The sequence below is a fragment of the Cebidichthys violaceus genome, unplaced genomic scaffold (genome assembly GCF_023349555.1).
Source record: "Cebidichthys violaceus isolate CVI_PGR_0920_01 unplaced genomic scaffold, fCebVio1.0.p SCAF_123, whole genome shotgun sequence".
NCBI lineage: Eukaryota > Metazoa > Chordata > Actinopteri > Perciformes > Stichaeidae > Cebidichthys > Cebidichthys violaceus.
The window spans coordinates 153,711-169,630 of record NW_027176289.1 but is presented as its reverse complement, the minus strand read 5'-3'; the positions used below and the strand labels follow the sequence as shown (position 1 = coordinate 169,630).

The following is a 15,920-nucleotide window of genomic DNA, read 5'->3' as shown; positions in this document are numbered from 1 at the left end:
TGCAATAATTTTGGTCCAATATTTTGCATATTTCAACGTTTTTGTTTTTAACAATGTAGGGCCCACAGCTCTTTACATTTTCAGAACAGATATCTTACATTATTTTATATAGTATGACCTTTGCTGTAGCCTACTTGTTTTATCCTTTTCGTTTTTCTCCAGCTGTATTGGGCTATTCTGCAGGAGTAGGCTATATTTTGATGCAAATACTGCCTACTTTAAGTAGCAGTACTTGTAACAGAGTACACAGTAGTCTACTTCCTCCACCACTGATAGCCTCTGTGATAAGAGGGCTAGCTCGACTGTTTAGCCTGCATATGTCTGCAGGAAGCGGTTGAACTGATCCTTGTTTGGCAGTTTTAAGTTAAAAAGGTCTCTTACCAATCCTTCAGCATCGCAAACCACCAGTGGACAGCTTGGTTTTTGAATTAAATACGAATTCTTCTTATTTAAATATCCTTAGCCGGGGATAAAGGCGACATAATTGTTTTATTCTTGCAACAGCAGACGCCCCCTTACGTTAGCAAATAAGTGAAAACAATGTTCAGTTTCACGACATGTTTTAACCAATCCGGGGGAGCGGTACAAGAGAGTCCCGGTTGCATGGATACAACCGACGCTACTCCGTCACCGGAATGCCGTTGAAGTCGCACTCATATACATTTATAATATAATATAAAATGGCGACATATCACCAAATAACTAGTGCACTCTTTTTTTCCCCTCAATCTCTATTTAAAAAACATTAAAATATACAAAGGTTGCAAACATGTAGGCTACTTAACACAATGATAGAGAAACAATAATATGAATTTAAATAATAATTAAAAACAGGATTGCGATACATAAACTTCAATCATATCAAATGATATTAAGAAAAATATATACATTATTGTTATTATTTATTTTTTCAGTGGTTATAAGTTTAATTAAGAGTCCCAATATAATATTTAGATTCACAAAAATATCCAGTGTAATTGGGGGTAACTAACTTGTTATTTTGCATTTATGTATGTAAAATTTACAATAAATGCAGTGTTATAGATGTTCAAAATGTATAATGACATTTTTATACTCAGTATTTCATACAATATATAATCACTCATTCAAGTCTTTAAAATGTATTAAATGGTCAAATAAAAGTGTAAAAGTTTATGGTTCATAATTCCAAAAAAAAAATGCAATATCTTAGAATGTGGAGGAACATATATTTGTTGGATTTATATTGTGTAAAATGTTGGTGTTAACCTTATTGGTAATACAGCATTTCTTTTAAGTAATGGAATCTTAAATAGACGTATTTAAGTGATTTAAAATCCGCCCCATCATTAACTAATCATCAAGTAATTAAACTATTAGTGTAGCGACAGAATAGAATGTCTAATAAGAAAAGTATTTTTGCAAGTATCGCGAGAACGCATCAACACTCAAAGAAAAAATACGTATGTTCTCGCGAGACTGGAGTGTTCCTCCCTTTGTGATTCACGTAGAAGTTACGTCAGCTTTACGGCGTAGCTCCGTTGAGCGCGTGAAGCGCTGCGTGCCTCATACTGCGTAGCTCGGGCAAAATCAGCGAGAAGGGGAATGTCGGCTTGTGAATGATCGGGTTTTTAGAGGCGGCAGGGAGCGTCAACGTTATGGGTGAGACTAGTATCCATTTATTCTGAAACCCCACTATGTAAACTCCAACTGTGATGATTTGTGTTGGATTGTATTCGCTTTTTTTAATATATATATATAATTTGGCCGTGCCGCTATTTAGCTTCTGCAGTTGTCTGAGCAACCAACGCCCAGTCGTCCGCCTCCAGTTGGATTGGTTGCAAGCTAACGAAGCTAACAAGCTAGTCGTTAGCTTCGTTAGCTAGGCTGCACAAACCTAACTGGAGAGTCATTTCCTGCCCCTAGCAAAAAGTATTCCACTAAACGTTTCTGTTCGTGTAAACGGATAACACGAGAATACGCGTTAAGACACACGTTAGGGTGACAGTTATTACTGTTTTTTTGTTAAAGCTTGTCTACAATTACTAGCAATTAGACTTAACTAGCTAACTTGGTGTCGAATGTTGGATTAAACAGCTCACGTAAATGCTAACTTAACTACTGCTTGTGATACTGTAATGTCTCTGTACTTTAACGTCAAATAGTCCCATATTATACAGAAGATAGTTATTATAGTTAGCAGTGCATTTGGCCTTTTAGAAATGCTTCTTAACGACCACTTTCTGTCGTTTGTGTGCCCTAGATTGGGGCTGCATTTTGTGTGTGTGTTTGTGTGTGAGTGTGAGAGAGATCAATAATTCGCTTAAACTGCGATGATTGGAGCATCTAGGTTAGGCAAGCAAAGCCAAAGCTGAAAGATGTGTCTCAGGTAGGCAGAAGGAGGGCACGGCTGCTATCTAATCTGGATTAAAGTGGATCTAGTACCTCAGAGTTCATGTTTGACTTTTACTGTATACTGGATTCCTTCACACTTAAAAACTACAAACTCAAACTCTTTTATAAATATCTAGCAAATCATCCTCTCCCCGTCACCACTTCCTGAAGCAGACCTGTCAGACATTGCCAGAAAGGAAACCAACAGATGTTCGTTTTTAAATTGACAGTTCTCACAATTTCCTCTCTGCCTTTTTAGATATAAAAAAAAAAATGGTTGCAGAACCCAGTATATAATGAGTCACAAACTGAAGCAGTAAGATGCTGACTGAGATTAAACTGCACATCCTGTAGGCAGATCTGCATATGAAGTCATCGTGTCTCACAGAAGACATGTGGGTTGCTGTTGGTTGCCAGGCAGATGCTCCAGAGTAAGAGGCAGAAATCCTCGCCACGGGCTCAAAGAAAAAGCCTTGCTTTAACGGTGCTTACTGACATTAAAGGAGCAAGTAGAGTGGAATATGTCCCACACTGGCCAACTGTCTTGTGTTGTTATAGTAGCCAGGATCGTGAATCATTTCGCCTCCAGCGTCTCTCAGCTTGGGAAACTGATTCTGGAGACAGATTGGTTTGTTTGTCAGATGGCCTGAGATTGATTCTCTGTTGCTTTTTTTTTTTTTTTTTTGTGCTCTCTCTCCCTTTTGCTTTGTGACCCTGGAAACGCTGGCCTTTCCTGCACATTGGGAAAACATGACGTTGATCTACACAAAACAGCAGTACAAACAGTAAGTATTGAAATTATCTCAATACTTTAAATCATTCTGTACAACCAGCGTGGTTTAAGCTCTGCAGAACGTCTGAATGTTTCTCAAAATCTCCAGTATGTAACTGTGTCCTGCTTCATTACAGCACAAACATGCTCAAAACATCTTGAATATTTCCGTTTGATTTAATTGATCTTGGATTTGAATATTTTACTCATTGTTATATATCTTCAATGAAAACTGGAATAAGCAGAGTTGTCAAACTGAATTGGGAAGAAAAAGATGTTTGTCCTACTTAGAATCTACTGGAGAGGAACATCAGGGTTCAGGTGGTTAGAAGGCTGGGAGTATATTTCAGTTTTGGCAGCGTGGGAGTAGCGATTGAGTAGCGATCTTTTTGTTTTTACACCTACATTTAAAGCATTGGTGCAAGATTATATATATTTTTTTTGTGGATTTAGTGTGTGTAATCTTCTTTACTCTCTTACAGCAGCAAAAGAATCTGGAAGGATATGTCGGCTTTGCAAGCCTCCCCAACCAAGTGTACAGGAAGTCCGTCAAGAGGGGCTTTGAGTTCACCCTGATGGTCGTCGGTAAGAACCCTCAGCCCTCTTCTTCTATACAAATCATTTCATTGTAGTTGTTGCGGTTGCCATTTTTAAAAATCCTCCGTTGTGGTTTGTTTTTTTGTGTATGCGCTCAGTCATATTTATACACAAGGGACATGCCGCCAGCTTTGTAGTGATACACGCTGAGTCAGAGAGGAGGGGACCTTTGCATTGCTGCTGTTCGAATTAATCTGGATGTCAGTTCCTTGACACGGTTCTGCCAGAGAAGAAACATTTGGGATGGATTCATCCAGAGCTGCACTCTGCGAAACAAAGATGGAGACATTCTTTTAAAATGTCTGGATGTGGTGGTTGACACTGAGCCAAGATCCTCCTCGGCTGATCAGTCCCTGTTTGGAGGGAAAATGTTTCCTCGGGTCAAAACCATTTCCTGTGGTGGGACCGACAGAATTTACCCAGCATGCCTCTAAGAATAGCGCATCTCCCATTGCGTCCGACACTTTGTTTCTGCTGGTTCTTGGCTTAAATACCGCTGATAGATTCCAGTGACATGATGGTGTGCAGCCTGTTTTTGCTGTTATCAGGCGCTTGGAGTAGAACATCCTCATGACCAGGCACGTAGATAACAATTCATTTACTCAAATGAAATATCAAAACGTATCAGATTTCAATATTTTATTCATTCGCAAACAAATGCAACGAGATCCCTGATCAGAAAAATACTGGACCTCAAATTCAAAAGTATTACCGTGACACAGATTACTTTCATAACTGTATGTCATCGCAACAATTTCCCTGTATGTTTACTGAAGTACTTGACTTAAAACGGTTAATATGCAAATTTATTTTTGCACCAGTGTGGGACGTTTTACAGAATAGTCCATTTTCTCACTCATACATGGTTAAAGTAAACAGAACATAACGGTTCAATGACAATGTTAGATGATACATGGTGTAACAACACATTACCATAACAGCATCATTTTCAATTTACAGAGTCTACAGAGCACCACACTGTTGGGTCTCTGTCTAAAACACTCCCACACTTTATTGGCTCGTGGGCGAGGCTTTTTTAACTGGAGCTTATTCTCAAGGGGAAGTGCCGCTTTGACTGTGCGCAGCCATTCTTGTGACACGCTGACGCGCATTATGCCAGTCGCCGTATATTTGTAATCTGCGACTGCGAATACGTCGACAAATCACCTCGAGCCCCAATTTCATAAAAGACACAAGTGCAACTAGCAACAAGGAAAGTAGAGCAGGTCCTCTGGTCTTGTTGGTAGTTAAATGCTTGCCATTGTTTTTACGGTATCGCCCTCTTGCATGGACACACACACACACACACACACACACACACACACACACACACACAATATTCAGCTTTTCTTGGCTCTGATGAGCTGTGAGACCACATGTCCCCGTCGTGCAACGCAATGCGTCACCAGTGTGGTGTGAAAGAGGACGAAAGAAAGGGGAAGGGAAGGAGAGAGAAGGGACTGGTATGACCGGCAGTAGCTGGCACGTCTGCCCGTGAAACACATGACCCAACAACCTGTTCATCTCATAGATCGCAGAGGCCCGTCATCAACCGCCCACTGCGGTACATTTTTACAAGCGCATACCCACAGCCCCGAAATGTAAGACAAACAAATGCTACAGTACGAGCTGCGCACACATTACCCTCTGACTGCAGCTCTGGTGTGTAAATGGCGGCTCGTTAAATATTGACTTGCGGCCATCGGCCCGAGGCAGGCCGTGTCAGTGGTCGTTTCCACTAATGATTCTTTTCATCGGGAGCTTGGAAACTGGGCACACAACGGCCAACCGAGCTTGAGAAGCCTCCCAGACCACACAGCCAGTCAGCCGCACATAACAAGAGCCATTGTGTCTGTGTTGTTTCCAGAGCCTTTTAACTGTTTACCCGAATGGATTAATGTCTTGGGCAAATGTCAGCCTCATCCCCGGACAGACGGCGTGGCCTTTGATTGTCTTTATTTGTGTCAACAGGGATGTTTGTGTGGACATAACACAATAAATATGTTTTATTCAAAGTAACGCAGAGCTTTACAGCCTGACCTCCTTCCCAACTACAACATGAAGAGTACAGGCCAAAATAAATACTCATTTCTCTTTCTTTTTGCTTCTTCCCAGGTGAGTCAGGGTTGGGCAAATCCACGTTGATCAACTCACTGTTCCTAACAGACCTGTATTCAGCAGAGTATCCTGGACCTTCACATCGAATCAAAAAGACTGTCCAGGTACATTTTGGCAAATACATTAAATCTGTTTCGTCGAGATGTTGCACACGGCGTGAGCAACAATTAAAAGAAACTTGGATACACAGCGATGGACGTGCCACATGTAGAGCACAAAGTAGATCAAATGTCAGAGTTTAAAATGACGTTGAAATGCTTTTACACTTTGTGGTTGTGGCCGTAAGATCCTCTTTAACGCGCCAACAGCTTTGGCAGCTATCCAAACCATCAATGTGACGCTTTAGTTGAAAATGCGGCCGCGACAGGATTGTTTACAGTCTGTGACCGTACTGTACACAGTTACAGCAGCAACCGGACCTAAACAAACACAACGTGTATATATGAATACATACACGTATATATTGTAATAAAAACATACACAAATGCACCGTTACTAAAACATTGTACATTTTACAGTTTTTCGGTGCCAGAAAACCTGCTGAAAGCAAAGAATTATCTGTTCCTTTCAGTCACCCGTCAAGTTAAACATCAGCGCCATCATAATATAAATCAACATCTGGATATTGTGAGGGCTTTGGTGACAAGTCTCTGTACCTTTTTTAGATTTATTTGTATATATTGTGATGAGACTTTAGAAGAGTCTCTCTTGATGGTTCGCTCCAGCCACGAAATTCCTTCATCGTCTTCTCCCCAATTACACAACGTCGTGCTGATTCCTGAGTGACTCAAGTGCTGCTCTTTATCTGTCTGGCTCCTGACTGACAACATCTCTCCAGATGTGTATTTCTGGCTTCTCAGCATAGTTGGCTAATAGCACCGTCTGGCATGGCCTGTTCCTGCACGCCGCTAAAAAAAAAATATATGATCTGCGATGCAATTTGCTCACCGCGATAATGATTTCACAAGCCTTCCTTTTTGTATTGCGTTTAAACGTTTTTGGGGTTTTTTTCGGTTTCAAAGGCACAGTTTGTGGCAGAAGTAGACACAATATGCCCTTTATTCTCTGCCCTGCGCCAGGTGGAGCAGTCCAAAGTTTTAATAAAGGAAGGCGGCGTCCAGCTGCTGCTCACAATAGTTGACACCCCGGGGTTCGGAGATGCCGTCGACAACAGCAACTGGTAAGGATCGCCACGACTTCAGCTCAGCACACATGACGTTCCTTCACTGAGGATGCTTAACAATGTCACAGCTGTTCTCCACCATTCCTGTGTCAAAAGTGTGCTTCTGGGTCTTTTGTTGGGGATTTATGTCTTTTAACTCGAGCTGTCATTTGTGACATCACGCAGCTGGCAGCCGATCATCGACCACATAGACAGCAAGTTTGAAGACTACCTGAACTCAGAATCCCGGGTGAACAGACGACAGATGCCCGACAGCCGAATCCACTGTTGCCTGTACTTCATCGCCCCCTCGGGACATGGGTGAGTCTGGGAGGCAAATTCATACGTCGATTAATCCGTTTTCAAGCTCACAGCCAGAGATTAGAAGTCAGGATTGATTAGGACACGAGAAAGGAAAAGGTTGGAAGCGGAAGGAGGGAACTGTGTGTGAGGAAACGAGTAAAGAATAGTGTGAGGTAGGAGACGAGAGCTCAAAAGTGCCCCAAAGGTCAGAAAAGCAGGTTTGTGAGTGGAAAATGAGGGTTGCTGGTTCAGATCCCTGTGCAGTCTGGTTAATCCAGGGAAGGGTCATCAACAAGGCTCCCCCCCACCCCCCCCGAGGCCACTGTTGTAAATGATGATGCAGCTGCTTGTCTTGCAAAACAAGGGTTGAAACTTAAAAGGGCGAAGACGCTGGCAGAATGCCCAGCCGATGATACCGATCGCTAACTGTTTCATAAAGAGACGACTGTGTGGAACGTTAACTGTACTGTGTGTTATCCACACGCCACCAGACCGCCTGCCGTTAGTTCACAGCTCAGACGAGCTCGTCTCGTCTGTCTTTAAGACGTGTACGTGTCTTGTGTGACGCACTATTCAGTGAAGAAGCAGAAAGTGTGGGAGTAGAGACATTGAGAAACTTCCTGTTATGAAGAAGAAAAAGAAAAAAAAGAAGCTGTTGCTGGTATTTGGTTGATAACACGTTAAAATGCATGTATGGGTTTAACATTGCGATGATATGAAAGCTTGCCCAAACTCAGTAGAGGTGAGCATCCTCTGGCAGGACACTTGTTTGTGTCTGCTGTGTGGAGCCACCCAATGTATGTGTGTGTGTGTGTGTGTGTGTGTGGGTGTGGGTGTGTGTGTGTGTGTGTGTGTGTGTGGGTGTGGGTGTGGGTGTGTGGGTGTGTGTATATGCAAATGTCCACCGTGTGCTCTCATGTCCTTAAAGCTGTTGACCGTGACTTACTGTAAACACTGAAGAGCCTTCATCCTCGTGTCTCCTCAGTGAGACGTTGTGTTTGTACAAGCCTGTCCTCTGTACCCACACGAGCAGTGCTTAAGCCTTGAGGATGGCCAGCGTATGTCCTCGCTCTCTCACACACACACACACACACACACACACACACACACACACACACACACACACACACACAGACAGACTTTGTGCTAGTTGTTTTTTTAATTTGTACTACCACAGAGGGTTGTATGCAGATGTGTGCCGTATGTGACAGCTTCACTTGCGTCAGCTGTTAGCGATGCCGGTTGGATCTTCAGTACTTCTCTTTTAATCTGAGACCCATTGAGATGGTTTTTATTGTTGCTCTTGTTTCGGGTAGAATCAGTTCCTCTGAGCTGTTGCGTTCATGTTCAGAGCAGCGCTGCGCTGTAAACCGACCTGCTGTTGGCGACGTGACAAACATCCCACTCTCAAAACTAACAGCAAATTCTGCTTGGAGGCAGATTTGGACTCGGTGGGGTATTTCTAACGTGCACTCGAGGAATCAACGACGATGAATATCTTAACGAAATGCAAAGCTTTAACTCAATAAATCAGTAAAGTCAAACGTTATTTATTCCGCTTTAAAACAGCCAAGAATTCTCACGACTACCAGCTCATTTTTTTTAGACGTCACAAACCTCAGTCATCCAGCGTCACTGATTCTCTATATTTGGTAAAGCTCCACTTATCCTTGTGTTGTCTAAGGAAGCCAAAAAAATAAAAACAAATTTAAATGTAGATCCAAAAAGCCAGTCGGCCCCAAAATATCCCATTTGCTCCGACAACAGTTTGATTCATTATTTTGTACTTGAATGTCTCAGACACGCAGTTCAATTTAAGATTCCAATACTGCGTTCAAGGTGCTGAGTTTTTCCTAAATGGTTTTGACGCTGCTTGCCGAATCCGTTAAAACGACAAACTGCATGTTTATCTGCTCACAGACTGAAGCCCTTGGACATCGAGTTCATGAAACGGTTGCATGAGAAAGTCAATGTCATCCCGCTGATCGCCAAAGCAGACACCCTCACCCCGGAGGAATGCCAACAGTTCAAGAAGCAGGTCAGTGGTTTCCACAGCTGCATACTACTGCAGAGAAAATACACGTCTTTCATCGGTACGATGGCGAAAATGTGCTTCACCAAGCAAAGCCGCATAAAGATCCTCTGTGGTTTTCACAGCTGTTTGCACAACGACGTCCTGAACCGTGAGGAGGGTTTTCCGTAAATCATACATTCATATCGATTAAAAAAAGAATTGATCTGTAGCTCCTTTAAGAAGTCGTACTAAGTTTGAGTTGTTTAACATAATTTGAATCGGGAACATATGAGGTAACGGCAGAACCTTCAGTGTTCACGTCAACACTACCTGTTTTTGTTTAGCCATTTACCAATGAGCTCTGCCAGAAGTCGCTGAAAGATGTTTTCTCCGTTAGATCATGCGAGAAATCCAAGAGCATAAAATCAAGATCTACGAGTTCCCAGAGACGGATGATGAAGAGGAGAACAGGCTGGTGAAGAAGATAAAGGTACCGCGGTCATATTGCATACACACACACGTGTATACTGGTTTGTTACAAACGCAGATACTTAAAACGCTTATGTGTTGTTGACGCTAAATAATGTTGCTCTGCTAGGACAAGTTGCCGCTGGCTGTAGTAGGAAGCAACACCATCATCGAGGTGAACAGCAAAAGAGTCAGAGGGAGACAATACCCCTGGGGGGTTGCGGAAGGTATGAATGCTTTAGTTAAATATTACCACAGTGAGAAATAAGAAAAAACAACAAAGTCACACATGAGTTATTGTGATGATTGGCTGACGGACTGCTTCTTCTCCCTTCTAGTTGAAAACGGTGACCACTGTGACTTCACCATCCTGAGAGATATGGTCATCAGGTAATAATCGAGAAAACAAAGAGGAAAAGTTAAAACAGTCAATCAATAATAACCAGAGAGGTTATTGTTTACTATTGAAACATTACTCGAGAGCATTTTGCATGTTTCGAATGCTTTGCCGTCCCTCCCCAGAACGCACATGCAGGACCTGAAGGACGTGACGAACAACGTCCACTACGAGAACTACCGCAGCAGGAAGCTGGCCGCCGTCACCTACAACGGGGTGGACAACAACAGGGCCAAAGGTCAACTGTCCACCAAGTAAGTCCTGGACAAAGAGCGCTAGAGACACTAGAGACGGGGGTTTAACTCGAGGCAGCAGGACGGGTTCACTTCTAAATAATGCTGACGTCTGACTACCTTAAAGCTAGACTGTGCAGAATAGAACCAGACCTCTGAATCGCTGCTTACATTTAGGTCTTTAGTTTATTTATTTTACAAGCCTATTAACTTTTAATTTAGCCCCATAAATAGCTGCTGGCAGGTCTTCTCCTCGACCAGGAGTTTGGAGAGAAGCAGCGATTTTCTGATCAGTGGGAATTATGTAGTATAATGCTGGGAAACACTGAGGAAAATGTTGTAATAATAAATAAGTGTAGGTCAGATCGTCCTTCCTGAACTCCGATAAAGCAGCACGGCTGACATTCTGTCTGTAGAAAGTGATTGCAGATGGCCGAGTTGTTGTCTGACTATTAACTCCTATCATAATTTATTAAGGCATTTCATTTTCATCTAAAAAGTCTGAGTTGTTGGATCTCATTCCCCGGCGGTTCCTCTCAGTCGGTGATGTTCGACAAACACTTGATGATTCTGCTTTTTTGGTGCAGCCTCTCACTCTGCACTACTTTGCATAAAATCATGCCGCTGATTTTCATACGTTTTCGTTCAAAGCACCACGCGGCTTCCTCCTTCATGTAGACACAAGCAAAATGGCAAAACTCACGAAGCTAATATTCCAGCTCCACTGCTGAAGCTAACACACACACACACACACACACACACACACACACACACACACACACACAGCTCAACGTTTGGCCAACTCTGCTCACATACTTGACACCCAGCTCACAAAGCCCACATTGTTATTTTTTCCAGGCTTTCTATTTTTCCCATTCGCAGTGAAAAAGTAGATGAAAGAAGACGTTTTATTTTAGTGCATGAACTCATTCTTGCATGCTGTGTGTGTGTGTGTGTGTGTGTGTGTGTGTGTGTGTGTGTGTGTGTGTGTGTGTGTGTGTGTGTGTGTGTTTGTGGTTGTGTCTTTCTGTGTGTGTGTGTGTGTGTGTGTGTGTGTGTGTGTTTTGGTTGTATGTGTTTTTGTTTTTTTAGACTTGACACAGTTGAAGGAATGTAAGTGGTGATTTTTTTTTCCTTATTATTTTTGAGACCCTTGTGTATGATGATCGTTTCTCTTCCTCCTCTCTCCTCTGCTGGCTGCATTCGGGCGTTTTCTTCCCTCCCTGTTGACTTAAGTCTGCCCCCCTCCTCCCCCACCCCCCCACCCTCGACTTCCTCCTGTCAGTAGATATTTCCAGGACCAGCGGGAGGAAAACTGTGAATTTCCACACTTATGAATGTAGTTTGACCGCTATGAATGTGACGCCTTCACTTTTCTTCCCGACAACAAAGCCTTTAATTGTTTCCGCTTGCTGCTTCCACCTGCTGTTCGCTTTGCTCAGAGAACTACCAGAGAGCGGTACGTGAAATGTATGGAAGCTACAACATGGAGCATTTTAGCAGGAGTTGGATGTAACTGGCATCCATAAACCAACTACAGTCGCTGAAGTAGCGAACGTAGACAATCTGTAATAATGAGAGGAATTCTTTTCTATACAACATCAAGTTAAAAATGCACATTTGTAGTTCATGTTTGCTGGATTTCATTTGAACTACATGGTGCGTTAAAGCCGCTGAAATCTGAGTTTCAGATCTAAATAATTTCTAAATACTAAATCTACAGAAGAGTTTCTTGGAAAATGTGTTTATCACTGAATTAGCGTAGCTTTGTTAGCTATCGCTGACACTGCAGATAACCTGCCGCTGCACCCGCATGAGGGTAAATCCGGCTTTAATCGCAGGTAAGCTCTCCACATGTTTCATGACGGGTTCTCTGGACACCAGCGCTGCAGTAAAAAAACGCCCCGATGAGCTTGACTAACATTTAACCCTCCACCTGCACCGACAGGCGGTGTTGCAGGTTCCCTCTCCTGCTCCTCAGGAAACTCTCCTGCTGGGTTTGGTTTCCTGTTCCTGTCGCAGCCTTGTTGGATCCCGCCATTCCTGAATCTTTTCCCCCGCGCTCCGTTCACCCTCTTGCAACCAGACATGATGTATTTTTTATTTTTTTTTTGGCTGGCGTTGTCACGATAGAGTCCGAGATTTGCGTAGTAATACCACAGAAAGTACTGCGTAGCGTATTTTACTTTGACCTGTTTGGTGAAAGCAGGTGACGGTAAAACATGCTCCTTTCTCTTAATCACCTTTTAGCACTTTAATTATCTGCATATGCAAACATATTCAAGAGGAGATGCCAAAATACGATTTCTGTTTGCTGAATAAATTGGATCAAAGACTTGAGTTTGTTAAAAACAGTACATTCAGTTTTTAACGGTCCTACTGTTCTCAGACTGACGTTTTAACGATCGTGACAACTCTTAACAATGGGTGACGTTACTGTTCACAATGCAGACTGATGAGTACGCCTGTGATGCTCTGGAGTGCTGATCTAAATCTCTGTGTGTGTGTGTGTGTGTGTGTGTGTGTGTGTGTGTGTGTGTGTGTGTGTGTGTGTGTGTGTGTGTGTGTGTGTGTGTGTGTGTGTGTGTGTGTGTGCGTGCGTGCGTGCGCTCCACCTCTCCCCGTGCAGGAGTCCTCTGGCCCAGATGGAGGAGGAAAGGCGAGAGCATGTGACTAAGATGAAGAAGATGGAGATGGAGATGGAGCAGGTGTTCGAGATGAAAGTCAAGGAAAAAGTGCAGAAGCTCAAAGACTCTGAAGCAGAGGTAACACACACACACACACACACACACACACACTTGGCTTAATGAATACTGCGGTTCCCTTGTGAAGTTACTCATCCGTCTGAGCTCCTTCCTTCCTCTTGTGCTGACTTGCTTCAGCGGTTAGAAGTGTGACTGAGTGTCATGTGAGAGGGTTGTTGATTTGTGTAAATGGAGGTTCTGTTGGCATGTTCCCTCTTTTTTGCACACGTTTTGCAGTCTGAGTTCAGTGTTTTTCTGACTGCCTTTTTATTTATATATATATATATATATATATATATACACTCGGAGTACCGACGTCCTCCTTCCATCCCGTCTGTCTCTCTGCAGCTTCAGCGGCGTCACGAGCAGATGAAGAAGAACCTGGAGGCGCAGCACAAAGAGCTGGAGGAGAAGAGACGCGTGTTCGAGGACGAGAGGGCGAACTGGGAGGCCCAGCAGCGCCTGGAGCAGCAGAAAATGGAGGCCTCCAGGTACGGCGCTCAAACTGAGCTCCTGTATCATGACCGGGGACCTTTTTTAATTTAACTGGAGGGTAATGGTGGCGCCACCTTGTGGCCGTCTGACACTAATGCAGAACCAGAGGCGTAGTAGGTTTTTACATACAAAGAATTTGCCTTTTGTGTTTTGGTGCATAACGGTCACAGTAGACAGTTGGAGACAGAAAGACGTACGAGTCACGAGGTCTGAAGAACTGTCTGTTGAAACGGCACCGTGTGTATTTATACATTCTGCACTTCCTGGTCATTTATTTATTGTGTAACATGTCGTCTCTGCCTCTGTTGTGTCGATGACACTGTGGTAGCGTTGATACAGGAACAGCCCAAAAAACATGCACATCTTTCACTTCACTTCTATGACTCTGGTCGTGTGTTAAAGTGAAAGATGTGGAAGTTCTCGTATCGATTCAAGATTCCAACCTTTTAAAGTAGATTCCTTTTCCCTAAATATGTGTAAATAAATAATAATCACCTTTAGTTATAACTCTCATGAATTCAGCTAATCTGCCTCATCGTGATGTGACATCGTTTTGGAAATTGAAAGTGTCTCTCTCCATATCGCCCCGTTAGCTGCTACCATCCGCAAACAGTGAAGTGTGATTTTAATTGACCGGTGTGACGAGCTAGTCCCGTTTTTAAATGAATCATTTTGAGTATCTTATTTCCTACAGACGTATCTTACAAAGTAAATCTAAAAGTAAAAGAGCTGTACTTTATTCACTGTGTGTGTGTGTGTGTGTGTGTGTGTGTGTGTGTGTGTGTGTGTGTGTGTGTGTGTGTGTGTGTGTGTGTGTGTGTGTGTGTCTGTGTGTGTGTGTGTGTGTGTGTGTGTGTTTCTCTTTTCTCCTGCAGGACTCTGGAGAAAAACAAAAAGAAAGGAAAGATCTTTTAAAAGATGACCCCCCCAACTCCAGTTATTTTTTTTAAAAATTTTTTGCCAACGTTGCCGGTTCAGGACACCCTGTGTGTGACACTGACATCACCCTCCTCCTCCTCCTCCTCCTCCTCCTCCTCCTCCTTCTCCTTCACCTCCTCCTCCTCCTCCTCCTCCTCTTCTGTCTCACCTCCCCCCCCTACCTTTCTCCCCCTCCCTGTGTCCCGTCCCTTGCTCCCTCTGCCAGCACAGCTGTGCTCCTGCTCCCAGCCACTAGAGGGGGGTGTTGTGGGTGTGTGAGGAGGTGGAGGGCGTCTGAATGTACGGTCAGAACCGCCACCACAGAGCCCCTCCCCCCTCGCTGCCTCGGGACTCATCATCAAAGTATCAACAAATAACGGCCAAACCCATATTATTATTTTAATTATTATTATTGATGTTGTTATTATTATTATTATTATTGTTGTTGTTGCCCCTACCTGCTGCTCTCTCTTTTTTTTCACCCCACGGTTGCTTTTAAATGACTAATGTGTACAGTTTTACAGAGAGCACAGACAAAAAAAAAAAAAATCATCCCCACGAATCATCTCTGACTGTTGTACAATCGAGTTCTGGTGACTTTTTATTTGTTTACAGGAAAAATGACAGTAACAGTAAGTGAACATTAACCTGATCTTCCTTTGTGTATTAAAGTAAGAAGAGGACAAGGCATTAACTAACCCGTTTAGTTTGGTTCTGAGTGTAACCGGTAAACTTTTAACATCAGCGCGACAGAAATGAAACGTGTCAACAACAAAACCTGAAACCAAGGCAAACAATAAAACACACCGTGGGCCTTTTTTATAGATAATAAAAAAACAACAACGGCTAAAGCTTCTTCTTTTTCTGAAATGTAACGCTTTCTTTTTCCCGTGTTTAGCTCTTTTCCACTAGCCTTGGACCACCATTTATGTCATAAGTGTTATATTTCACTTTAGTTTATTTTTATATATATATACATATATATATATATATACCGAGCCAGCTGGAGTAATAACTTCTTTTGTATGTTTAGAAACAAAATCCTCAGAGACTTGAGAGCAGCGTCCAACTGTTTAACAGAAACACTTGTTTTAACGGCGATCCATCGATGCTTTAGGAAAAATACAAGAATGTTTCGATCACTCTGCGGGAACGATCTGTGGAAAATGAAGAGTCGACACCGCAGTTTGCTTTGGCTATGTACTCCATCTCTGTATTTTTTATTTTATTTTTCATTTGTATTGTACAAAGTCACTTAATAAACCTGTGATGATATTGAGGAGTGAGATGGGTTTGTTTTGAATATTGGTGTGGATGCATTTTTTG

The 15,920-nt window shown here is 42.8% G+C and overlaps 1 protein-coding gene across 2 annotated transcripts; it reads left to right on the top strand.

Annotated features, from left to right (window-relative positions):
* Positions 1-1,545: 1,545 nt before the first annotated feature.
* Positions 1,546-15,869, top strand: septin7b (septin 7b). Of its 2 annotated transcripts, XM_068706904.1 has the most exons (15): positions 1,546-1,641; positions 3,148-3,158; positions 3,628-3,730; positions 5,858-5,964; positions 6,940-7,040; positions 7,209-7,343; positions 9,246-9,363; positions 9,737-9,829; positions 9,938-10,034; positions 10,146-10,197; positions 10,330-10,458; positions 11,530-11,550; positions 13,067-13,202; positions 13,530-13,672; positions 14,552-15,869. In XM_068706904.1, the coding sequence occupies exons 1-15, from the start codon at positions 1,599-1,601 to the stop codon at positions 14,589-14,591; spliced, it is 1,329 nt and encodes a 442-aa protein (XP_068563005.1). In that variant the 5' UTR covers positions 1,546-1,598; the 3' UTR covers positions 14,592-15,869. The 2 variants fall into 2 exon arrangements, with proteins under 2 accessions (XP_068563005.1, XP_068563006.1); XM_068706905.1 differs by lacking the exon at positions 11,530-11,550 and having other exon boundaries at positions 1,547-1,641.
* Positions 15,870-15,920: the final 51 nt, after the last annotated feature.

What these genes read in the sequence shown, in the direction of transcription:
- septin7b (XM_068706904.1), top strand. Translation starts at nt 1,599, where the DNA reads ATGATCGGGTTTTTAGAGGCGGCAGGGAGCGTCAACGTTATGG. An exon ending in GAATCAAAAAGACTGTCCAG is followed by an intron (nt 5,965 to 6,939) that starts GTACATTTTGGC and finishes GCCCTGCGCCAG; the next exon opens with GTGGAGCAGTCCAAAGTTTT. An exon ending in CAGAAAATGGAGGCCTCCAG is followed by an intron (nt 13,673 to 14,551) that starts GTACGGCGCTCA and finishes TTTCTCCTGCAG; the next exon opens with GACTCTGGAGAAAAACAAAA.